This window comes from Lactuca sativa, chromosome 3 (assembly GCF_002870075.4).
Source record: "Lactuca sativa cultivar Salinas chromosome 3, Lsat_Salinas_v11, whole genome shotgun sequence".
Classification (NCBI taxonomy): Eukaryota; Viridiplantae; Streptophyta; class Magnoliopsida; order Asterales; family Asteraceae; genus Lactuca; species Lactuca sativa.
This window is the reverse complement of record NC_056625.2, coordinates 23,354,669-23,381,022: the sequence shown is the minus strand read 5'-3', so window position 1 is coordinate 23,381,022 and position 26,354 is coordinate 23,354,669. Positions and strand designations below refer to the sequence as shown.

Sequence of the window (26,354 nt, the reverse complement as noted above, 5' to 3'; positions counted from 1 at the left end):
AAGCAATTAATTATCAAAACGAACATACTAGGTAAAATCAATCCAACACAAGCATATTACTAACAAGTAAATTCAAATCTAATGCATTAAAACCATGAGTTCCAGCTTCATCTAGCTAACAGAAGCAGCTACATTTAGCTGGATATACTAAAAACTAAACAAACAAAAACCATAATCAAAGACATGTTTAAGTGTACCAATCTATAAACCAATTTATGAACTTCTTCTTCCTTAGTGTTAAAACCAACTTCCAGATCTTCTCTTCCTCTGAAATTCGTCTCTAGGAACCCTTCTAAGCCAGCTAAAAGTCTTTCAAATTGTAATGGGCAAGAGAATTTATAGTTTTCTGATTTTCCGAGTTCACGTCGTGAACCATAAGGATTCACGTCGTGAATATGAGATGACCGTGTTCGGTAAGGACTCTTCCACCCGCATGCATATCTTTTAGAACTCTCCACTCACATCGTGAACCATGAATTGTTCACATTGTGAGTACGTCTTTTGGGTGATTTTCCGTTCTTCTTTTCTTCAATCCTCCAAAGTTCCATATTCAGTCAATTCCAGTCCCTATCTTCGAAGATGCTTCTATTTGGCTGCAAAATAACAATTTAAACTCATAAGTACCATTATTCTATGCAAATGACCAAAGTATTAATAGAAATGTAACTAAATATTGTCTAAAAATATGTACAAATATGGCAATATCAGGTTGATTGCTAGTGTTTGAGGTTCCTTCACCGCCTGACTCTTGAAGCTCTTCAAGGTTAATTTTTCTCCTACTGTCCCCTTGGCATATGAGTTCTCTCTCACGAAAAACTCCTCTCCTCGCGACGAAGACAACATTGTCACGCGGTCTATAGAAGAGATATCCAAAGGACTGTTGCGGGTAGCCAATGAAAATACATCGCTCACTCCAAGGTTCAAGCTTGTCATGAGTCTCGTGTCTTACGAAAGCCTCGCAACCCTAAACTTTGATGTAGTCTAACGAGGGAACCTTCCATGTCCACAACTCGTGAGGTGTTTTAGAAACCTTTTTGGTAGGGACTAGATTAAGGATATGGGCGACAGTCTCTAAGGCATACCCCCAGAATGAGATAGGTAACGAAGCTCGACTCATCATGGAACAAACCGTGTCTAGCAAGTTTCTATTGCACCTTTTAGCCACACCATTAAGCTGTGGTGTCCTAGGTGGCGTCAATTGTGAAACAATTCCACATTCCTTAAGATAGTCTAGGAACTCGATACTAAGATACTCTCCTCCTTGATCAGATCGCAACATCTTTATTTTCTTGCCCTAATTGATTCTCCACTTCTTTCTTGATTAAGTAGATATAGTCATACCTACTACAATCATCAGTGAAAGTCACATAGAAGCGGTTAGCATCCTTTGTGGCGGTTCTAAATGGTCCACACACATTAGTGTGTATGAGATCCAACAAATCTTCACCCCTTTCACAAGTACCGGTGAATGGTGACTTGGTCATCTTTCCAAGTAAAAAAGATTCGCAAGTGTCATCCAACTTCAAGTCAAATGACTCCAAGACTCCATCCTTTTGGAGTTGGGTTATGCGCTTCTTGTTGACATGTCCAATACAACAATGCCACAAGCATTCCTTATCCAAATCATTGGACGAATCATTATTTAACACATTATTTCCAAGGTTACTGTGGCAACCCGATATTTCGAATCAATGTAATGACTTAAAAAGTCAAGAATTGTAACCTCTTTTGATATAATGAAATTACTGTCGAAAATAAAATGTTCAAAAGTCATCTACTGGATTTCATAAATGATAGTTATCGTGTCAAGGGTTTCAGAAATATAAAGAACACTGAAAACCGAGTTATAACGAAGATGTTATGACCAACCTAAGATTCACAACAAAAATCATCAATCCGGTTAAACCTAAAACGAGAAATTTCAATAAAATACTTATTATCCTTAGGTATCTAAATAAAAGTCGTAGATATCATTAAAACGTGAACAAACATAAAAAGAACGCTCAAATCTGACTTCGTATGACGAAGTTATGATTTTTCAAAGTTTCGGTATAGCGGTAGACAACTAAAAACTCGAAATAGAGATCGAGCAATTTCTAGCCGAAACAACCTAAATGATAATCTAATATCTCAACAATAGTAGTACAATGGTAAAAAGTCTGTCGAAAACGGACATCGGATGAAGAAGTTACGGATTTTTAACGGACTTTTCGTGTCCCGGCCTGTTAAAAAATAATATAATTAAAATAAAGTCAGAATTATCCGACGGAGTCTAAATGAAAGTTGTAGAGTACATTCTCACCTACGTGTGGATATAAAGAACGTGAAAAACGGAGCTCGTACGCAAAAGTTATGCAATTTAGAAGTTGGAAAAATCCATTTACGCCCCGTGTACCAGAGAATAGGAGCCTCGTCCCATCGGCCACAGGCTCTCCCATCGGACCTCCCATCCGAAGTGCATCATGCATGACGTCCAGTACGACCAGCGTAAAGGGTTACGCCCCGCGTACCGAGGGATTCCAGCCCCTATAAAAGGGATGCGAGGGTTCCGGGCATAATTGCTCATTTTCTCTCCTTCTCTTGCGTTTTTACTCCATTTTGCGTGCAAGAAATATCCCGAAGCCCCGGTTTTCATACCCAAGTCCCGAAGGAAGTTTTACACTCCCGAGATTCCCGAGAATCCCGAGAAATCCGCTTTCTCCTATCAAAGTTCTGCTCGGTTTTCGTCTCACATTCTTCAATCTATCAAGTGAGTACATACCCCTATAACTACGTTTTCAAATGCTTGTAATGCTTTTATACACTTTTAGGGGGGGGGGATACAAGTAAACACACAATTATTCTCATGTGAATAACATCAATCTTTTGCTATACTTTTGTTATATAATCAATCATATGTGATTTATAACTATCATACGAAAACATTCTCATGCAACTTATCACGATAACACTTTGTCCTTTTGAAAGGAAACATGTTGTTATATAAATATCAAACACTTTATTTATATTTTGAGTATAAATGTGCAATAATGTTATTTCAAATGTTATACTTTACATACAAAGACGACACTACACTAGGGTTTACCATACAAACGAAACATACTTTTGGAAAAACTATAATAGGTATAGTTTACAAGGAAATCATGAGATTTTACATACTATAAGTACTATATCAAGGAAAAAATTTCATATACAATAACAAATGGACTTTTCATATGTAAATCTATTTGATACTGGGTTTTTTGAGACATTCAACTTCATGTACTTTCAAGTATGCAGTTAAAGTCGTGTATTATATACCATAATCTCTTGTAGGGAGAGTATGATACTTGTGTATAGATCTATACGGGATTAACAATCCCACACCTAAACTGTTAGCTACAGTTAGACCGGCAGGTCTGGGGTGACAAACTTCATAATATTCAAATGCCTGAAGAACGTTGTTACAGGCAGTCTGGGTCAATAGCATGGTCGTAAAACTCACATGGAGTATTAAAAACACGTTAATTTACGAGGTTATCAAATGCCTTAACGATTTTATACATACATAAATCTACTATTCTAGGCATGAAAAACACTATTACATTATAGTTTTTGAAACTTTTAAACTACCACACACTTATGGAAAAATATTGGAATTTTAGAAACAAACATTCAAAACAATCGGGTCTTAGTAGAAGACTACTTTTATACTAGTAGGAAATATGGGATTTTCTAGGAGTTTTCAAACATCTACAAACAAATTCATTCAAATTTATACAAAAATTGAAATTAAATACTTATGAACTCACCAGCTTAAATGTTGATCTACTCTTTCAAATCTATTTGTATTTCTCAGGGATTCAGTAATATAGGTAAACTTCAGCTTTTAGAGAAGTGATGCTAAGGCGTCAGTTTTAAACTCATTTTGTCATCATATTGTAATTTGTTTTTGAAACAAGTATCATTCAACAATGTAACTTTTAAATTATGTATATGATGGTTGTGTTTACTTTCTTTACTATGTATTCAACTGTTACGATACTGCATGAAGTCATCCACCCTCGAACGATTCTGCCGTTCTGGTTTGGGGGTGTGACAGTTATCTACAACCATCACAGTTTAATATATACCATTCCAAGGTAATGCTTCAAAGTAAAATACACCATTATTGTAACATCCCGGAATAGCAAGAGTAAAGTTGAAGGGCTAAAAGAGTAAGATGGGAAAGAGCGACTCGGCAAGTCCACGAGTGGACTCGGCGAGTAGCATGGGTGGACTCGACGAGTTGGCGCTGAGTGGAGAAAACCCTAAATCCGGAGGTTGAGCCCTATATAAAGAACATTATGTCTCCTCCCCAGCCTCCTTATCATCCCTTGAGTTCCAGAAGCCCTCATTTCGTGAGAAAACCCCATTGTTGAGTGAATTAGAGCTTGGAGAAGGATATTTGGTGCTTTAAGCTTGAAGATTGGAGGCTTGTATCAGGAAGCTTGGGGGAATCAACAATCTACAGTTGGTTGGGCTCATTCTAAGGGTAAGGAACCATTTCCTTAAGCTATTTTCTTCATGGGTTCATGTGTGGTGGTTGGTATGGCATCTAAATTGAGATAGAAGCTTGGATCTGAGGATGCTACTTCAGATCTAAGCTTGTGATGGTCCTATATGTCATAAAGTCCCTGTTGATGAGTGTTTGAAGGAGCTATTTTGTCCCAAACCTTAGCCCTAGAGTGCAAAGTGCCTAGATCTCCTTGGATTCACGTAAAGTTTGCCACTTTACGTGATGGATGGCCTTAGGAAGGGTAGATCTATGGTTTGGATCATCTGCATGGCTTGGAAAGCCTCTGTATGGATTCAGACCCGGTGGTACTCGGCGAGTCACATGGGTGGACTCGGCTAGTTGCTTGAAGATAGGCTGGAACTCGACGAGTTGGAAGAACAACTCGGCGAGTTGGATGAAGATGGCCTGGAACTCGACGAGTTGGAAGAACAACTCGGCGAGTAGGTTGAAGATAGCCTTAGACTCGACGAGTCTGTTCTTGGACTCGGCGAGTCTTGTTGAAGAGTCCCAATCTTTTCGGGTTGAGCCGAGAATCGGTGAGTCAAGGGATGACTCGGTGAGTTGTGTGCGATTGGACTCAGAGTTGCTGAACTCGGCGAGTTGAGTCGCAGATTGGGGGAATTCTGAGCATGGGGACTCGCCGAGTCATCGGGTTGACTCGGCGAGTAGAGTCAGTCAGGGGTTGACTTTGACTTTGACCTTGACCAAGGGTTGACCAGTGATTTCCAGGGGCATTTTAGTAATCGTTGGATATTGTTTTGAGTTCAGTGCCTTGGTGGTTGTCCAGTGGTGGAGGTCGTATCAGTAATCGGAGCAGCTTGGGTTATCTATTCAGTCGGCAGTTTCGAGGTGAGTTATCCTCACTATATCAACAGGGTCTAAGGCACCAAGGCCGGCCCTTTATCGGATTGAGATCCGGGTATTTGTTGTTATGTTATTGCTTTGATATGTTTGCATCCTGGTAGCTAGGATGGTAGGGTAAGGTCGGTTCCCTGATAGGTAGGGTGATGCTATGCTAGTGACCGGTTAGGTCGGTATCCTGGTTAGGATGATGATATGTTATGTGATCTGTTTGATCGGCTTGTTGACTATGAATGCTTATATGATTGTATGTTTATGTGACATGGTTGTTTGGACTGGAGTTGGGTTGAGGCGGGTCCTGCTTTGTGTTGTAGGCCAAGATACCCAGGGCGGACCGGTTGTCCCGAAGGCCCAGCGAGCGGTCCAGATAGGCTGTAGGCCCCAAGAGGGTGGACCAGACGTGCCGAGGCTCGGAGAGTGGACCAGGATGACTGAAGGCTCGGTGCGGGCGGACCAGTCATACTGTAGACTCAGAGAGTGGACCAGGTGGATTGAAGGCCCGGTGCGGGCGGACCAATCACACTGCAGACTCGATGTATGTGGTTAGATTCAGAGAGTCGACCAGGTGGATTGAAGGTCCGGTGCGGGCGGACGAACCACACTGCAGACTCGAGGTATATGGCTAGACTCGGAGGGTGGACCAGGTGGACTATTGGCCGGTGCGGCGGACCAGTCACACAGTAGACCCGAAGTGCATGGATGTTCTATGATCGGATATGTTATAGCATGTTATGCGTGTATGGTATATGTGGTTGGTATTTTGGGGATATCTCACTAAGCTTTCGGGCTTACAATTGTGGTTTAATGTTTTCAGGTTCTTCAGGAGACCGTGTCAAGGCGAAGGCGTGATCGTACCGCTCCTCAAGTTTTGTCGTGATGTGATTCTGGGAATACTTTAAATAAGTTGTATTGAAAACCTTTTTGTAATAAATTTAATGGAATCGGGTTGTTTTTGAAAAATTTAAATTGGTTAGAATTTTTCGGTCGTTACAATTATAATAAGCATTAATACCATCGATTTCATTATTAAAAGAAAGGTAAAACCTTGTTTATACAAAATATGAAAGAAAATAATATTTCTCGCCATATCGGTCGAGTAACAACAATTATTTAAATCTAAATTTAAACCATTACTAAGCAATAAATAATAAACTCCAATCTTGGTCACAGGCGACACTTTCCTATTTCCCATGATTAAGTTTATCTTCCTATTCTCCAAATCCCTACTCTTTTTAGTCCTTGAACATCAGAAAAAATGTGAAATACACAATCTATATTAAGGACCCAAGAATTAGCATGGGATGAGTTATTACATTGAATAGTGTAAATACCTGTGAATGAGGGCTTGATCTTGCCATCCTTTATGTCCTGCAAGTACTTGGGGCAGCTGCGTTTCCAGTGCCCTTTTTCATGACAGTGGAAGCACTCTGCATCCTTCGAATTGGAAGATAGATTAGCAGAACTAGCTTTGGTCCCACTTAAAGATGATCCATTAAGAGACTTTCCCTTTCGGATCTTGTAGGGATCCTTCCTCTTCTTTCCCTTCCCATGTCTGATTGCCAAAACATGGGCAGAAGTAGTAGTAGTAGGAGTAGACACAACCGACTTGCCTTTCAAGTTGCTTTCTGCATTCCATAAAAGGCCTTGAAGCATGCTAAGAGTGACCTCCTACTTGTTCATATGATAAGTCATATGAAACTGATCATAACAAGAAGGTAGAAAGTGTAGAATTATGTTTATGTCCAACTCTTCATCAAAATTGCATTCAATTTAAGCAAGTGGTCCACATATCTCTACATATTTTGCAAGTGGGTCGTGATGGGTTATTCATCCTTCATCTTGGTTGTGATCATGGAGGCAATGAGCTCATACATCTCTTGCTGAGCACTTTGATGGTATATTTCCATCAAATCTTGATATAATTCAAAAGGATAGTAGTCCTCATATGACTTCTGAAGCTCAGCAGTCATGGTACCAATCATTAGACATGACACCTTTGTCACATCCCTCTCATGAGTAGTATGTTCAACGATTTGTTCGAGAGTAGCAGTGGTGACATCAATCTCCTTAAGCTCTTTATCTAGGACATATTCTTTGTCCTCGTAGCGAATGGCCATTCGGATGTTTCGAATCCACTCATTGAAGTTCGAACCATTGAAAATGACCCTCCCACATAGATTCATGAGGAAGAAAGAGCCTGAAGGGATTGGGTTGGAAGCATTGTTTAGGATAGACATCTGAAAAAGAAGAAGAACAATTTTAGGTTAGATGATAATCCTTAATATTACACCCAAATGAAATATTAAGGCTAGGACCCAACACAATATTCTATAATTGCGAAAAGGGATGTCGTAATCCAATTGTAAAATATTTGAAGGTAGGTAAATGACGATTTACCAATTTCCACCATGACAAACAAAATGAATTATTAAGTTTTAAATGGATTGAAATTCCTAGATCCTTTGAACTTTTTAATGTCATGTTTAAATCTCGATTGTGTCATTCAAGTTTGTGATTGGGATGCCGAGGATCACAAACAAAGTGTGAATAACCACGCAAATTAGCTTGGTACACTCAATGTTACAAATCACCTAAGCAATGTGTCAGTTAACCACACACGCTCTATTGATTTATGAATAACATCAAGCTATCCTTTTCTACATATTGTCAGTCCCAGATTAGTATGCCGGTTAACCACACACGCTCCACTAACGAATTAACAAGGTGCAAAGTGTAATTTCATGGATTAGCACCATTTTCACATTTTCCTAAAGTAACTAACATTGGGAATTTAATAAAAGTTTAGTTACTTTATATTTATCATTATACTTTTAATGAGAATTAATGTCCTATCCTACCCGTTTGGCTAACGACCCTCCACCAGTCAAGGAAGCGGTGGGTGAGAGTGGACACCCGTTAAACCACCATTTTATAGGCAATAACCTTATACCCCCTTATAGTCCGGCTTCGTGAATGAGGCCTACTAACGGTCAGACTGACTTTTCTTATACTTATATATATATATATATATATATATATATATATATATATATATATATATATTTATTATTAAACTTATAATATTATAAAGTATAAGGGTTGAATTTAAACTTTTAAAACTCTAGGGTTTGGAATTAAAGTTTCATTAGTGAGACTTTACGAATTCCAAAACTTGAGGGCAAGTTCTGAAACTTGTCAAAACTCTTCATTTCTATAACTTATGAGTTTAATTGCATTTTAATGGATGAGACCTTTCATTTTCCATAACTTGAGGACAAGTTAGGGAGGTCATTAAAAGCATTAAGATCAACAATTTTAACTAACAAAATTATCAAGTAATTTATCTATGATCTAGTTAAACTCATAACACAAGATAATTCACATTAACAATTTTACAAGAAATTAGCCTAATCATATAAACTAATACAAATCTTGAAATTTTGACAATTATCTTTTAATTGGATGAGGATAATCACTACCATATCAGAAAAAAAAAATTGATTTTATGATTCAAAACAGTTTGTGGTAATGATCATAATCCAATTCTGGCCAAAAACCTCGAATTTCTACAACTAGAGCTTGCAACTCGTTGAGTGCATGAACTGACTCGTCGAGTTGCTCTGTTACTGAGTGGACTCAGGGAGTTCATTATTCAAAGGCCAAAAAATCAATTTTCCAACTTTGAAAAACAATAAGCATTAAGTATAATAGAAAACAATCCTAGGCTCTGATACCACTTTTGGGTTTTGAGCACTATAACACTCCTATGGTGCACATGCAACCCTAGATGCTTTGGATCTATGTTTTCTCTAATTATTCATGCATATTTTCAATTTTCCAAATCATACATCCTAACTAGCATACAAATTGACAATTGAGCAATACAACTAGTTAGATGGCTTACCTCTTAGAAGGACTTGTAGTTTTTGACCTTTGAAAGCTTGAGCACCTCAAGTGTAATGCCTCTAATGTGTCACAAACACCAAATGCAAGAGGAGGCTTGATAGAATAAGTTACTTAGCACAAAATCAATATAAAACTTCTTAGAATGATGGTGTAACCGATTTTGGTTCTAGGGGTGTGCTTTTATAGTGTAGCAAATGTTAGGGTCACACCTTGTAAACCCTAATGACCTTTCATATTACTTAGGCTCCATGGGTTAAACCTCCATGGACTATCTCATTGGTTTAGCCCATCCTAAATAACCATGGATCATTAGCCCACACTATAAGAATCATTGATTTACATAATCAATCCCCATATATTTAATCAGTTTCTTTTGATCACAAAATTAATTCCAAATTAATTCTTGACCAATACTAATTAAATAATATGATTTCGCAATTAATATATTATACTTATAATATCATAAATAACCTTATTCTCAAAAGTCCATCCTATCAAGTTGCACTGATGAAGGCAACCTAAAAGGACCATGCTACAATCGGGTCAAGTACATCCCAATTATAGTTATGGGCTTAGACACTAAATCCAACAAGTAGGTGCCCAAAACCAAAGCCCTAAATTATTACACAACCTAAAGCCTCATTTCCCTTGCATGGGTGAAAGGAAAGAATCAAGATTGCATTTTTATGATTCTTAGCACACAAAAAAAGTCTGAAAATGCTACTTATGAGGTCTGGAGTAGCTCATACTCAACTAGACCAAGAATATGGGACAAAAAGGACATAAAACTAAGGACTAACAAGATCTAACAAATCATTCACCAAGTTCATAACTTTATACCTTATGGAGAATGCTTAAGATGCGCAAATCCCATATCTACAATGCTTGAAGCTTTCAAAGCAACACTACCAACTTCTTCTTCCTTCAAAAGCACACTTTTAGCTCACAAGGCACAAATATGGGGTTAGGGTTTCAAGGGAGTCATTTGGAGAGATGCAGGATAAGAATGGAAAGGGTTTATGGAGGTTAAGATGTTTAAATAGGGCTCAAAACCACGAATTTAGGGTTTGCACTCTAGTTGAGTACGCCATGCGTACCTCTTAATTATGACCCATGTAATTCATTAAAGACCTGTTACGCCCTACGTAATCCAAAAATCCCCAATTTCCACTTCAACTTCAAACGGCTATAACTTCTTTGTTTCAACTCCATTTTTAGAGTTCTTTGTATGCATGGGAATGTATTGAAGAGACCCATAATCATATCTAATTGTTTTTTACTTAAAACATACCGAACTAAAATTCTTAATTCATGAAAGAAGTCTAAAGCATCACTTTTCCCATTTTACCTCTTGACTCCAGGACACAAACAGAGAGCTTGAATAACATAACCAATATTATCCACATCCAATGGGGTCTAAACCCTATTCCCTGAAGCCCAAAGCCTTTACTTAATCCATTTATTATCCATAATCATGAATAAAAACTTCTCGAAACAGGATGTTTCCCTAAGTATACCTTTTATTTGGGTTTGAAATATCCTTTCTCGGGCGTTGTTTATGAGTTTTTTCAAGCCACTCAACTCTCATGCATTCAAGTTATGCCCATTGTCTAGAGGATAATATCTTAGATTGATCGAGTGAATCATACCCATAATCAAGAAATAGGTCTTCCTAAGTTGGCTTTTGTTTATGAACTTTCTACCTTTGGAAATTCACGTTTCTTGCTTAAGCTCAAATCAAATCAGTCTCCTCTTATCTTAAAATCGAAACATAATGATGGAGCCTGGAAGGAAAAGTACTTCTTCGTGAGGTGCGATTCTATTTGTTGATTTTGAGGATCCAAGGATTTACTTTTCTTATTTTGTTTGTTTTGATGTAGGTTTCAAGTTCGAAGAAGCTTTTTCCATTGCTGAAGATACTGAGGATAAGGTCTCGAATTTCCTTGCTTTATCGGCTGACGTTCGATCGTTCAAGTCCAAATGACTTATCCTCCAAGAAAGTTCATCTACTACAACTTCAATGGCCACCGGTAAGGTTCCTTTCTAGCCTTTCTCTTTATTTTTTTGATCTTGAGCTTATAAGGATCCTTAATAATTTGTAGGATCTAAGGCTACTCGCTCCAATGCTCGGTTTGCTTTGGAAAATCTTGAGGATGATATGTCTAGTGGCATGCTTGTTGTGAAGAAGGAAAATATCCCTCCATCTCTCCCTCCTAAGATGACTCAATTTGATCTTGTTGTGAAAACCCTTGCATCTCGCAAGAGGAAACCCTCTGATGCATGGGATCTTGAGAATCTTGGAAAATATGAGGAATTAAGGAAGTTGATCTCTTTCTCTTAATCTGTAAGTGTTTTTCCCTCTTTGATTTTACTTTTTACTTATCATCGGTTTTCTCAGGTTGCTGACCACGTCTCCCGTTCTACTGAGGATCTCAAAGTCAAGCTTGCTTAAACCAAGCATGTTTTGAAAAATCAGGAGGAGATCAACAAGGAGCTCTTGGAAAGGGTGGAGAAGTTGTCCAATAAAAAAGCTGAGAATGAGGAGGAACATGTGGCTGATATAGATGAGGTCATAACTGAGGTGAAGGCTAGTGTCGCGGTGGTTGTTTGGGAGGCGAAGATAAAGCTTGCAGAGGATCTTGGTAACGCGGGATACTGGAATGTGGCCGAATGACGTGAGGCCCTGGCCAAGTTAACTGGCAAGCCTGTGAAAGCAAGTCAAGATCTTGTTCCGCAGCCGAAGGACGTAGGAGAGAAGGATAAGACGAAGGTGGCTCCAAGTGATGGTGATCAATCTGCAGCTCAATATTGATTTAGTTTAAAAACAATTTTATTAAATTTGGGCATGTAAGACAATATTTTACTCTCTTTTTTTGGGTTTGGTGGGCAACCCTTTAAATCTATGGTCGCTTTATATTTCTATTTGCATGGTTAATTGACATATAGTAATAGGATCTTCAAATAATTAGGATCCTGAAAAGTTTAGCTCCTTCAAATAATCTTAGGAAATCATTAGGAATCTAATAATTAGGAACGATTAGATTTATCAAGTAATTCTTAAAGCAAAAACATTTTTCAGAAAGTATCAATTTAAAACTTAGAAATATGATAACCAGGAAATATTATTTATTTAGGATCCTGAAGAGTTTAGGATCCTCAAACTTTATTTAGAAAATTTTAAAGATTTCTCAAAAGTTTAAAACAATGATAGATAGAACCTGGTTGTTGCCAGTTGAGTTTTTTCTTAAGCTTCATGTTTCTTCCTTGTTCTTTTCCTTAAAAAGGATTCTCAAACTTCAACTTTAGAATTTACTGGGAATCGATCCCAACTTTAAAAAAAAAACAAAAAAAAAAAAAAAACTTAGGATAGGTTCTTCATTTTCGTGGTGTCTTCGATAACTTCTGATGAGGGGATCCTTACTTTAAAGGTTCATCAATAAGGATCCTCAATTAGCCATAGCTTGGTGATTTTTGGAAAAAAAATTTACTTAGAAATGATCCTGATTCGGAAAGTACCTGAGAACAATGATAATTTTGTATGCCTTGCACACTATCTGGGGATGATCCCAATTTAAATTAACATGTTGGTGTTATGCCTTGGTAAATTACTAAAATCTAAATTGCGTGATAACATGAAAATGTTACAAACCTTAGGCAGTTCCTGAGAAATATCCCAACTTGAGATAACATGTCAATGTTATGAACTTTGTGTATTTTTTGGGAAGATCTTAACTTGAGATAACATGTAAATGTTATGAACCTTATGTATTTTCTAGGGAAGATCCCAACTAGAGATAACATGTCATTGTTATAAACTTTGGATTTAACTTTAAGATCTTAACTTATTTTCGAAATAAGAGGGTTGTCAAGTCATTGCAGCGTGAAATGATCCTCTTATTCACATCTCATAGTTAGATACGTGCGTCCAAACGATCGATATGTAGAAACCTTAACTCGTATGAAATAGGTAATTAACTCCTTAAACTTATAGGGGATTATTTACCCTTATTCGTAGGAGAGATGATCTATCTCTATTCTTAGTTATTAGAATACTTATGTATTGCAATCGTTAAGAATCATAGAATGTTGTAGCTCCGAGACTCTTAAATGTCAGGTTCCTCAAATGTCAAGATCACAACAACATAAGAAAACATGAAATTTGTTAATATAAGATATTGATTTTCCAGTGATACTTATATTTAGTCCGACTTTGAGGGTTTTGCAGACTCATGTAACATACTGTGGACTAAAGCAAAAAATAAATAAATAAATAAAATCCTAAATGTTCAAGTGCATGACGAGTCCGCAAAGGCATATTACTCCGCAGAAACCCCTATGTGGACTAGATGGTTAGTTTTGGAAATTCTCTTTATTTTTTCATTTTTTTGTAGTAAAGTTTGTATTTCGGTATTTTTTTTTTATTTCTAAAAAAAATATGCATATTTTCATGTGGAAAGTGAAAACCATCCAAATCAATTATGTGTTGTATCACTATTAAAAAACCACATATTCTACGTAGTTGTTACCTCATAGCAATCATTAATTCTTAAAAAAGGTAAATACTAATTTTTTTTATGTTGTGACTCACATTTTCTTATTCAACAATAATTGACTTTTATACATCTCCTTAAATTCTATCACTTTCAATGGAGAACATGTGAACAGACACATATATCGTCTCTGTCTTCCACACAAAACACCTATATATACAACAAAAGCAGATGGTGTCATATGCTGCTTAAAATATTTCTCCTTTATCGACATCAATAAGTTTTCCATCAAGAAATCTTGAAGTTGTTGATCAAGAAATCTTGAATGTGAAGCACGATATGCCGATGGATAGTTTCAACAAGAAAGCTCTTGCTTTCATGGAGAAGACGAAGAGATCTCCAAGCTTCATATGGCGGAAAATATGGAAAGTGGGTCGAGATGATCCTAGAAGGGCAATCCATTCTCTCAAAGTCGGGTTTTCATTAACTTTAGTCTCTTTGTTATACCTAATGGAGCCATTGTTCAAAGGGGTCGGTCAAAATGCGATTTGGGCTGTCATGACTGTCGTCGTTGTGCTTGAATTCACTGCTGGTAAGTTATATTTACATATATCTACACACACACACACACGTACTTATATATTCATAATTTATCGTACTATAATTTCATAGGGGCGACCTTATGCAAAGGATTAAATCGAGGATTTGGGACGCTGTTAGCTGCGTCGTTAGCCTTCATATTCGAGTTTATAGCTAGAGAATACGGGAAGGTTTTTCGTGCTGTTTTTATCGGAGCTTCGATTTTCTTGATTGGTAATGTACAGATAAACAAGAATCAACTTATAATCTTTTTTTGGTAGTTTTATAGTAAAATATAGAAAAAAAAAATTTTTAACTATTGTACATTTAATTTCCACAGGTACGTCGACTACATTCTTGAGATTTTTCCCTAAAATAAAAAAGAATTATGATTATGGTGTAGTAATATTCCTGTTGACATTTAACTTGATCACTGTATCAAGTTATCGAGTGGATGATATTCTGAAACTAGCCAAAGGGAGGACATATATGATCGGGATCGGTTCTGGGATTTGCATTCTGATGAGTCTTTTCATCTTCCCGAATTGGTCTGGAGAAGATCTCCATAATAATACCATTACCAAAATCGAAGGTTTAGCAAAATCAATCGAAGGTATATATATGTATAGACAATAAATTTAAAAATATTTGCTTTCGTGTGTTTAAAAAGATTACTTATTTGTAGATTGTTTGTAAACAAAATGTAGCTTGTGTCACTAAATACTTCAATGTGGAAGAACCAAATTTAGAAATAGACGAGACGATGGAGGATCCGATTTATGAAAATTATAAGGCAGTTTTGGACTCGAAATCAACCGATGAAACCCTTGTAAGCTTTTTTATTTCTTAATAATTGAAACTTAACACAAATAACTAATTTGTATGTTATTAATTATCTCATGAGCTAACCAATGATGTTACGAATGTTGAATATTGATACGAGCAGGCGCTCCATGCAAGTTGGGAGCCGAGACACTCAGTGCACTGCCACAAATTCCCGTGTCAACAATATGTAAAATTAGGAGGTGTTCTTCGTCATTTTGGGTATGGGGTAGTCGCTCTTCATGGAAGTCTACAAACCGAAATACGGGTATGTTTTTATTCGCCATTACTTATGTGATGATTATTGACTCTATATACCAAATGGCTAGTTCAAAAGATGTTCGACATCCATCACATTTCTATCGGGTTAATTATAGAAGACACAATTTAATCATTGAAAAAGTATCTTTAAAATAATAAATATTTATGTACTAAAATTTAGTATATCGATAATTTTTAAGTACAACTTTGCCAAAAAATTATTTTTTGTTGAGATCTAATAATATAATGTTCATGAGGGAAGATTCTTTTCCAAACATGTCAGATCCTTAGACTCGTAATATATAATTGAAATGCGAACAAAAAAGAACTCCATTAATGGTAAGGCTGATTTTCGTTATTTAAATATTTGCGACACTAGTGATCCAGATCAAAAAGGTATCTCCTTATTATAATAGTTGCCAATACATGTTATAAATACATAGTTTGATTTTTTTTTTTTTTTTTTTTAAATTTATAATCGCCCTGAAATTGGAATTTCACTACATTTCTAGTTCCTAAGTATTGTGTTCTTTTGGTTCTAATTTTTAGACTCCAATATCAATTCGACTGCTATTCAAGGATCCATGCATTCGCCTTGCTTCCGAAGTAACAAAAGCCCTAATGGAACTCGCTGGAAGTATAAGAAACCGACGCCAATGCTCGCCAGAAAATATCACAGAACAAATCCACCAAGCACTGCAAGACCTCGACACCGCATTAAAGTCCCAACCAAGGCTCTTTCTTGGCCCAAATAGCCCTTATAATACACCTAAAATGCTAGCCATGCTTACAACTACGGCAAGACAAAAGTTTGAACATCATTTATCAAACATGAACGCAGACTCACCGAGTGAGAGGAAACCGAAGGGGGTTTCTGAGACCGATAAGAAGGTTTTAAGGCCAACATTAAGCAAGCTTGCGATCACGAGCTTGGAGTTTTCTGAAGCACTTCCGATTGCGGCTTTTGTGGCCTTGTTGGTTGAATTGGTGGCTAGACTTGATCTTGTGATTGAGGAAGTTGAAAAGTTGGGAAGGGTGGCTTGTTTTAAAGAGTTTAAACATGGTGGTGATGTGGTTGTGGATGTTGAGAGGAGAACAAAAACAGAGATTAACGTTTCTAGCTTTGCTACGGGGGAGTGAATTGAAGCGTATAATGGACATTAATAATTTTTGTATGGGTATAAGAATGTTAAGTGTTCAAGACCACCGAGGTAGTAAGATAACATAGTTTTGATCGTTTTTGGGTGGATTCGTTCCGTAGACAATTTGACATAAAGATATATTCGTACTTGTGTTAAGTTTCTATGTGGATATGAATTAATAAATTCTATAATTATTAATTAGTCAAGTACGAAGCTTTAAATTCTATCATATAAATATTATACTAAAGAAAAAAATTTCCAACATTAACATATAGGGATGAACTTGGGGCATATAAACTAAGTTGGCTAAATATCAAACCTCATAAAAATTGTTGGTCAAAGAAGGGATGCAAGTAAAAGAAAATTACAACTGATTTGACATTTGTATTTATTTAATTGGTTAATAATTCACCGAATGTTTGGAGAATTTTCAATATAAGAAACAAAAGCAGTAAAAGAACAAAAAATAGGGCCCTACCGGGTTCGAACCGGTGACCTCTTGATCTGCAATTAAATGCTCTACCACTGAGCTAAGGACCCACTTGTGATGTCAGCCTCCAAATAGATCATATTTAATTGATACTTTGCGGTAGGATTTTTTTTAACTATTACTGCTCTTTGTACCAAAGTAAAATTGGCAATTTATGTTCTAATATAAAAAATAAAAAATTTTCTTGTCCATCGAAATTTGAATGTGATATTACTCACTGGAATTATTAAAAAAACATTTCATGTATTTTAAATTCAGATAAAAAATTTGACAATTTGCCAAATATCAATAATACATGCCAATAAAAACAAATAGATAAATAACTTGTGGATCCAAATGAATAACTAATTTCTTTGTGGTAACAAAAATAGTTCAGTATGATTAACATACTGATTAGTTATCATTACACGGTATTTGTAAAACCTTTTTTTGCTATAATAAAAAACTTGCTAAATACTTAATTCCTAATTGATTATTATATTTAAAAGTTATATACTATATACGAAATTATACGTTGAATAAAATCTAGCTAACTTGGGTTATTCCCAAAGTGCCCAGGCCCCAGTTACGAACATAAAAATCTATAGACTATTCCATAAGTGAAAGATCCTATTTGTTGAGGATAAGATGCAAATGAGTGGATAAAACTTAGGCTCAAGTTTGTGATTTGTTCCATACTTTTTTGCTCAATTTTGAAATGCATTTTTTGGTATGGCTTCTTGCATACTAAAAAGTGTCTGCCTCTTTGGTTGGAACGTCGGCAAAAACAAAGCCAATGACAAACCTCAACCCAATTACCATAATCTTGATCTTCCTTTTCCATCTTTTCTACTCAACAAAACTTTCCTCAATGGTAATCATCTTTTTCTTGCTAAAAGTTATAACACGTTAATGTTTGTGGGGTTGTAATTACACGGTTAAAACCCCACAATTCAGTCTAACTTTGAAATTTCAATTACCCAATTATGGTTGTGTTTATATTTTTAATGATCTTGAACAGGGAAAGAATTAAAATGTTGTTACAAAGCCACCTTGGATGGATTTAGTGCGACTTCATTTCATGAATGCAGTGATTTCAAGGGCCCGTGTGTGATAATCGGCTACACAGACAACTCATTCAAGTTTGGTGCATTCAATCCCGAAGGTTACCGAAGCACTGATGATTACTACGAGACTTTTGACGCGTTCCTCTTTTATTGGCCAGATGAAGAGAAAAATTACCCTATTGTGTTGCCTAAAGTAGGAGGTAGTGGTGCTGCCCTTTTTGATTATGCCCGAGGTGGGCCCCAGTTTGGGGCTGATGGGCTCTTGATCGGGCCACCACTTGCACCTGTCATGGGCGGATTTGCAGGGCCCGATACAAACTCTGGTGTTGGAGATTTGAGACAGGCGAAGTCGAGATTGGGTTTGTCTTATGCCAAAAGGGAAGATGGGAAAGAGTCTTTGTTTGGAGATGAGTCTAGGGCTTCTCTTGAAGAAGTGCTAGTTTTTTGTAGTCCTCAAATTGCAAGCTTATACTAAAAGGATGTGCTTTTAATGCCTTTATATGGTTGTACCTATGCTTTAGATGTTTGCCCCTTATTAATTTTGTAAATCCGTTAGCCCCAAGTCATTATGATTTGCTCGGTGTAGGTACAAGTGGGGGTGAGCTAAAATGCAACATCAGTCTCTATTTGTTTCATTGAGGCATAAAAACAAACACTTTGGGACACAAAGAAAAAGTTGTAAATGATATCATTGAATTTCAATTATGACTTCGACCTTGTATAATTTATCTTTCCATAAAAACTATAATAATCAAGCCCACTTGGACTTATTTAGTCTAAAATGATACGAGTTAGAAAGCAAACAATATAAATTATCTCATCACTCTTGGGCAAATAACACAGATTGATTGATAGATTAATTTTGAGTAAAATTAAAGATTTGTTGCAATCAAACATAAAACAAAAGAAAGATCGTAATTTTCATATAACAAAAGAAATCTTTAAAAGAGAAACAGTTCTATCCAGGGTTTTTTTTGGTGGATTGTATTTGCTTTTCACCAAGAAAGACAACATATAAAGGGCAACTTTTTCAAGAGATGACAAAGCTGATCAGGGGATAAATTATCATTAAACTAATAGTCTAGGGAGTCTAAGTGAAAATATTACCAAAACTTTGATCCCCTCGAAAGGTCACGCAGGTGTGGTTCCAGTTTCTTGATTCAGTCAAAATCGCCCCACTCCTCACCTCCACCTCCGGCCGGCAATGGCTGTTTCGGCCTTCACGCCCATCATCCGTGCATCCCCATCTCCATCTTTCACACTATCTACATCTCAATACCAATCGAACTTTATAAGAACAAGAAAAGTCAAACCTGGGGTTTTGACCCAGCGACGATATTTACCCCCGATTGCTGCCCTCTCCGACCCGTTTGTTCTCGAAATTGCAGAATCATTGGAAGACTCTCTTCCATCTTCTTCTTCATCAGGTCTTCAAAAGCTGAGAGATTTTGCTTCAGAATCTCTTCTCTCCACTCCATGGCCATCTAGAAAAGACGAGCCTTTTAGGTTCACAGACACTTCTTTCATCAAGCAATCGGAGATCATACCGGTTTCATCTCCAACACCACCTGAATCTTCTAACCATATAAGTGCATTCGAGGATACACAATCGCTCAATTTAACTATAATCGATGGATACATCATTGATTCTTTATCTCAATTATCAGGGTTACCAGATGGGGTGTTTGTTGGAAGCTTATCAAGCCTAAGTTCGAACGAAATAACAAATAGGGTACTCGAATTTTTACCTAGTTCTGAACCAGGAGACTTGTTTTGGTCACTTAATGGTGTTGGGTCACCTGATTTGGTTGTGGTTTATGTTCAAGAAGGGTGTAAAGTTGAAGGCCCATTGCATTTGAGGTACATTAGTAATGAAGGTAGTGATAAGGAGTCAAAGAAGCTTCCAGTCTCGAATCCAAGGGTTTTAGTGGTGGTTGAGAAAGGAGGAGAGATTGGAATACTCGAAGAATATATAGGTGGTGATGGGGATTTGAGTTATTGGACAAATTCAGTCATGGAAATTGCAATCGGGGAAGAAGCTAAAGTTAGCCATTCATACATCCAGACTCAATCTCTGAACTCTGCCCATATCAAATGGACCTCCATTCGTCAGGTAATTGCTTCATTCCAAATATGATTCATTAAATCATTGAAAACATTCTTGAAATTGATTATTGTAGGAAAAATCAAGTACATACGAGCTAGTAGAAGTAAGCACAGGTGGAAAGTTAAGCAGACACAATGTCCACGTGCAACAAGTTGGATCAGACACAATAACAGGATTATCAACATTTCATTTATCAGGAAATGATCAAACACAAGATCTACATAGTAAAATAGTATTGGATCATCCACGAGGGTTTTCTAGACAACTTCACAAGTGCATTGTAGCTCATTCACTTGGACAAGTTGTATTTGATGGGAACATAAAGGTCAACAGGTACTTTTTCTTTTTCTTTTTTTTCCATTAAGACTATATGGATAAAAGTGTTGTCTGGATAACATAACTGATGTTAGAAAGCTGTTAGATATGCGCAACAGACGGATGCAGGACAACTGACAAGGAGTCTGATTCTTGAGCCACGTGCAACTGTTAATGTGAAACCGAATCTTCAGATAATTGCTGATGATGTGAAGTGTTCTCATGGAGCTTCAATCTGTGATTTGGAAGAGGACCAATTGTTTTATCTTCAGGCAAGGGGTATTGATAGACAAACAGCTAGGAAGTCACTCATTGTCTCCTTTGGTGCTGAAGTTATAGACAGGTTTCCAACTGCTGATCTAAGAAAGAAGGTTGAGCTTCATGTGAAGAAGTTGCTGGATCCTGTAGTCCCTTCAAAGGTTGCGAGTGGTGTCTGAAGTTTGGATTTGAAAAGCAATCAATATGAATATGTATGAAGTTTGTAATGTTTGATTATGAGGGAGAATGAAGTTTTTGATGTGAAGATTGTAGTGTTTCCATGGCAGGAATGAAGAAACTGTCCATGATTTTAGCTCTGGTTTAGAGATGCCTTGGAAGCTGGACCAGGGAAACATTACAAACATGAGTTAACTTTTATTTTTGTGTAATTTAAAAAGTAAATTAAAAATACTTTTATATTTGCTGTCCTAGAATTTTAAAATGTTAAATATTTTAAATATTTGTTTTACTTGACATTTAAACAGTTCCAAGTAATGATATAGTGCAAAATGCAAATTGTTGTGAATACCAAAATTTCAACACACAGAATAGCTGACTGGTTGTTATTCATTAGTGATGTTAAATTTATGTGAGATTATGTGTTATACACTTATAGTATTATCGATGTCCAGCAGGGTCCAATAAGGCCCATGAAGTCGCTTGGGATGTTTTTAAAGTATTTGTAAGGGAGGACTGAGCGGTTTAGGGTGTACCAATGGTACCGCCGAGTCATGGCCCTTTCAATGGCAGATTGGATAGATTAATGGCGACGGGTTGGTGAACCCGTGAGTTATTATTGTACATGCATGTGATAAATATGATTTTTACTACTCAAGACAATTCAATATTCATGCAGAAGAGTTGATTCTCTGCCACCTTTCATGCATTATCCGTCCTTTTCTTTTTTCTTTTTTCTTTTTGTTTTAATATAACTTTGTATAAGTCTATGAGCATGAATACTCCACACTTCACTCAATTCTAGTATGTTTTCTCTGTGAAATTTTATACTTCGTGCAATTCCTTCGGTTGCCTTCAATGGATTCCCGAGCAAAGCTAAACAAGACTATTCTAGCTAAATACGTAAATCAATGCAAGGCGGTTCAAGTCAAGATATTTCATTTTCTTCTCTAGGATTTCAAAACTCAAACTATAAGCAATACCAAAACTACCAACAAAACCAAAACTATCCACAACAATATTACCCGGTGCAACAATCTTACAACACATTTTGGCTTTTAGAGGTTTTTTCAAATGGTTCCAGAAACCCAATTCAATCTTTTCAATCTGAGCATTTCCAGCTCCGTGATTCTCAGAACGTAGAATATGACAGTTCTAGTGACGATCCGATTCCCGAAAGAAACGAAGAAGAAGTCAACGAGGAGTTGCAACTCGTTGCTAAGAAAAAACGCAATTATACAAACCGCCAGAAAGTCAAAGAAATGGGTGGAAAGTGAAGAGTTGGATTTGGCTAAGGCATATGTCGATGTTTCTCCAGATAAAGAACGCGAAAATCAACAAAGGTTTGATGCATTTTGGGATCGGGTTCTAGAGCATTTTAATGTTTAAATGGGAGGTTCAGATCGGTCACGACACCAAGTAAATCAAAATGGAAAGATATGCAAAAGAAATGTAATGCTTTCAACTGCATCTATAATCGTAAGATGAACAGTGTGCCTAGCAGGAGATCTAAGGTTGATGTTTTAAAAGCTTCACAAAGCGAGTATCGGAGGACTATTAATCAGAAAGCTTTTCCTCATGAAAAAAATCTTGGGAGTGGTTGAAAGACCACGCGAAATGGACATTGGTTACAAAAGTTGATAAAGACTCCCTTCAAAACGAACCAAAACATCTTCATCCAACGCCTACACAGTATCTTCCGATGCATAGTATCCTCCCGGATTCCCCCAACAACAACCGTTTAATATTGAAGACTCACTGAGAAAAATAAAAGGAAAGAAAACGGCATCGTCATCGTCAACACAAATGAAATGTTTGATCTCGTCAACTAAATTGTCAGCATCAAAGCTTCAAATGAGGAACAGAGACAACAGTAACGGGAAGAAAAATTATGTGTTTTCCAAGCCAATGAACAAATGAAACCCAATTGTTGGAGTGGAAGATAGAGAACCAAGATATGCAGTATTTTCTCCAACTATGTGGTCATTTAACTGGAGGTATTTTGTGCACGGTGCTTGAAAGGAAACGACAAATTGCAACTAAATATGGTTGGGAGTTGTAGAACTCGACATCATTTGCATGGAGAATTGTAACATCCATAAAATTCAAGCCAATTTAAAACTTTTTCAACCAATTAAAAACCATTGAAATTTACAAAGTATTTCAAAATACTTTCATATCAGAGTTCCCATAAATCATGATCATAAATCGAGGAAGTGTACGGTCACACATTCGCCTTTCCGTAGTCATCCGTTGTACCTGAAACAATAATCGATAAATGTAAGTTTGAAGGCTTAGTGAGTTACCCCCAAAATACCAATACACGCAATAATACACATATAATAACAAACAGCATACTATGGGTCCAATCATCCATCGGGATGGAATACCCCAGGCCCTCAACCATCGAGTTGGAATGCCAACATACTACGAGTCCAGTCATCCTCGGGGTGGAATACTCTCGGCCCACAACCATCGGGTTGGAATGCCCACACACAATACATATATATATATATATATATATATATATATATATATATATATATATATATATATATATATATATATATATATATAACAAATATTATGGGTCCACTCATCCATCGGGATGGAATTGTAACGACCCGAAATTTCACGTCCAAAAATTTCGTTTATAAAACATTACATAGAAAACGTTAACAATTAAAACATTGTTTAGTTGAACCACTTTTCATCGAAAACCAAATTACAACCACAACATTCGATCAATCAAAATATCAGAGTATCAATCCCAGAATAAACTCGTAACTGCAGAAACAAGAGAGTGTCTGTGTGACATGCTGCTACCGCGCCGGCTCCTTTCCCCTAGCTGAGGAGGTACCTGAAACCAAAACTGAAAACCGTAAGCACGAAGCTTAGTGAGTTCCCCCATAATACCTCATACCATGCAAACATATAACAAAAACGTTCAGCTAGGAGTTACGGGCCTCGCCCACACTCGGGAAGATACGGGCCCTACCCACACTTCGCTAGCCGGGAGATACGGGCCTCGCCCACACTCTACTATCTGGGAGATACGGGCCTAGTCCACACTCCAACCTCGGAGAGATACGGGCCCTGCCCACACTCAACCGCTAACCCATAATATACAAGTATCACACAGACAACAAGTAAAAGCAACTCTATCATATTGACACATATATCATACTTGACTAACCCCAAAGATACGGGCTCGGCCCACACTCTCGTACTAACATCTCGTCTACACGGGTCGGCCTTGGTGCCTTAGACCCGTTTCTACTAAAAAGGAAACTCACCTCGAAATAGCTGCTAGTCTAGTAGAGAACTGACTGCCTACTGCTGCTCCGGAAATCCTCCGGCTGCAAATCCCACAACATACTCAGTCAATCACTGCTAACTGTCCATTGGGTAAAATGACCATTTTACCCCTGATCATGTCATAAGTCAAAGTCAGGGTCAACTTTCAGTTGACCCGACTCGCCGAGTTGGCTCTCCCACTCGCCGAGTCCCTAACCAAACGACTGTCCTGGATCCCGACCCTACTCGTCGAGTTAGGCGTTGCCTCGACGAGTTCTTCTTCTTAACTGAGGTTCAAGTCCTTCATCCTACTCGCCGAGTTGTATGAACAACTCGCCGAGTTCATCTTCATCTAAAGAACACTTTATGTTGTGACTCGCCGAGTTGTATGAACAACTCGCCGAGTCTGTTCTTGATCTAAGGAGATTGCCTTGAACTCGCCGAGTCAGGGCATGGACTCGCCGAGTTCCTCCATGGATGAGTTTGGCTTCCAACTCACTGAGTCACACCCCGTGACTCACTACACCCACTCGACACAACGAAAAAGGGGACAACTCGGAGACTCGCGAGCAGACTCGCCGAGTCTGATGAACGACTCGCCGAGTCGTCGCCATGCATTCACTATATATGCGATTTGCTCGATTCCAGTCCATGCCATTTACAGATCTGGGTTCCTAGAGCATGAATGACACATAAAGTTTCCAACTTTACGTGTAGATACTCACCAATGAGGGATTTAGGGCTCAAAATGCCTCAAAAGGGTAGATCTAGGGTGAACAAGCAACATGGATCCATAAAGGTAACAGATCTGAGCTCCTGGAGCTCAATCTTGCCTAGATCTAAAGGCCAATCAACTTATTTCGACTTATATTGCACCTACAAGCTTGGGGATTGGCTCATGAATGACTTAAATGAAGTAATAAGCATAGAAACAGGGGGAAAACGGGTTATACCTCAAAGGAACTGCTGAGAGAGCACAAAGATGCTTGGATTCCTTCCCTTCCTCTTGATCTACTCCCCTTTTGCTTCAAAACCTTCAAGAACACAAACAATTTCTTCAAACTCTCAATGAACAAGCTTAGAACGAGGGTTGGGAGCTCTGAGGGTGAATGGGGGCTGGCCTGGGGCGAATATGACGTTTAAACAGGGTGCAAACCCCTGAAACTTAGGGTTTCATCCAACAGCGGTGACTCGCCAAGTCCAGGATATGGACTCGCCGAGTCGCCAACTTAAACGTGTCCCGGGTCCCGTATCTACTCGGCGAGTCGGACCTATGACTCGCCGAGTCCAATGCTACAAAAAAAAGAATACTCAAATAAGATTTACATACCAGGAACCAGGTGCTACAGGAATACCCCAAGCCCCTCAACCATCGGGTTGGAATGTCAACATACTATGAGTCCAATCATCCTCATGATGGAATACTCTCGGCCCATAACCATTGGGTTAGAATGCCTATAACCAATCAAACATGTGCACTTATATCAGATAATCATATAACAATCTATAGAGACAACATACTAGGGTCTTATCATCCTCGGGATGGAATACCCTCAACTACCAACTAATCATGTGCATATATAACAGGTAATCTCCTACCGGCATACAGACAGTCAGATCAAACTACATGTCACTAAGCATACTTGCCCCATAGTGTAAACAATTTTAGGCTAAAGGACTCAATTCCACAATGGTAAGACTCAGACAAGAGCTGTGAAGCAGAACCCAACCCTTCAGCCTAAGATCCTTTAAACCATGTAAACTAGCACATACAGATAGTCATACAAACCTAACAGATCACTGATCATAACATCATCCTAAACCAGAATATAAATCTAACATAGGATCACAGCACGTAATCACAAGATAACCATGATAACAATCCAAAGGGACGACCTTGGTGCCTTAGACCCTTGAGTACAGTGAGGATAACTCACCTCGCAATGTCAATCTGAACTGAAGAATCGAACTCCCGAATCGTTGTCTCACCAAAATCCCGAACTATCCAAATAAAATATCAATCTTGACCAAGAGTCCTACAACTATTCATAGTCCATTTTGCCTTT

At 37.6% G+C, this 26,354-nt stretch overlaps 3 protein-coding genes and 1 non-coding gene across 4 annotated transcripts; 3 read left to right on the top strand and 1 right to left on the bottom strand.

The window, feature by feature from the left end:
* Positions 1-13,988: 13,988 nt before the first annotated feature.
* On the top strand, positions 13,989-16,786 carry LOC111907346 (aluminum-activated malate transporter 12). The gene is made up of 6 exons (XM_023903114.3): positions 13,989-14,386; positions 14,467-14,607; positions 14,714-14,986; positions 15,081-15,202; positions 15,320-15,463; positions 16,006-16,786. The coding sequence occupies exons 1-6, from the start codon at positions 14,134-14,136 to the stop codon at positions 16,594-16,596; spliced, it is 1,524 nt and encodes a 507-aa protein (XP_023758882.1). The 5' UTR covers positions 13,989-14,133; the 3' UTR covers positions 16,597-16,786.
* A 280-nt stretch (positions 16,787-17,066) lies between these two features.
* On the bottom strand, positions 17,067-17,138 carry TRNAC-GCA (transfer RNA cysteine (anticodon GCA)). Its single transcript has one exon. It is a non-coding gene; the product is annotated as a tRNA-Cys (tRNA).
* A 583-nt stretch (positions 17,139-17,721) lies between these two features.
* On the top strand, positions 17,722-18,633 carry LOC111907350 (uncharacterized). Its single transcript, XM_023903118.3, has 2 exons — positions 17,722-17,941; positions 18,089-18,633. The coding sequence occupies exons 1-2, from the start codon at positions 17,800-17,802 to the stop codon at positions 18,607-18,609; spliced, it is 663 nt and encodes a 220-aa protein (XP_023758886.1). The 5' UTR covers positions 17,722-17,799; the 3' UTR covers positions 18,610-18,633.
* Positions 18,634-19,214: 581 nt separating this feature from the next.
* On the top strand, positions 19,215-21,340 carry LOC111907349 (protein ABCI7, chloroplastic). The gene is made up of 3 exons (XM_023903116.3): positions 19,215-20,247; positions 20,315-20,574; positions 20,663-21,340. The coding sequence occupies exons 1-3, from the start codon at positions 19,339-19,341 to the stop codon at positions 20,991-20,993; spliced, it is 1,500 nt and encodes a 499-aa protein (XP_023758884.1). The 5' UTR covers positions 19,215-19,338; the 3' UTR covers positions 20,994-21,340.
* The last annotated feature ends 5,014 nt before the right edge of the window (positions 21,341-26,354 follow it).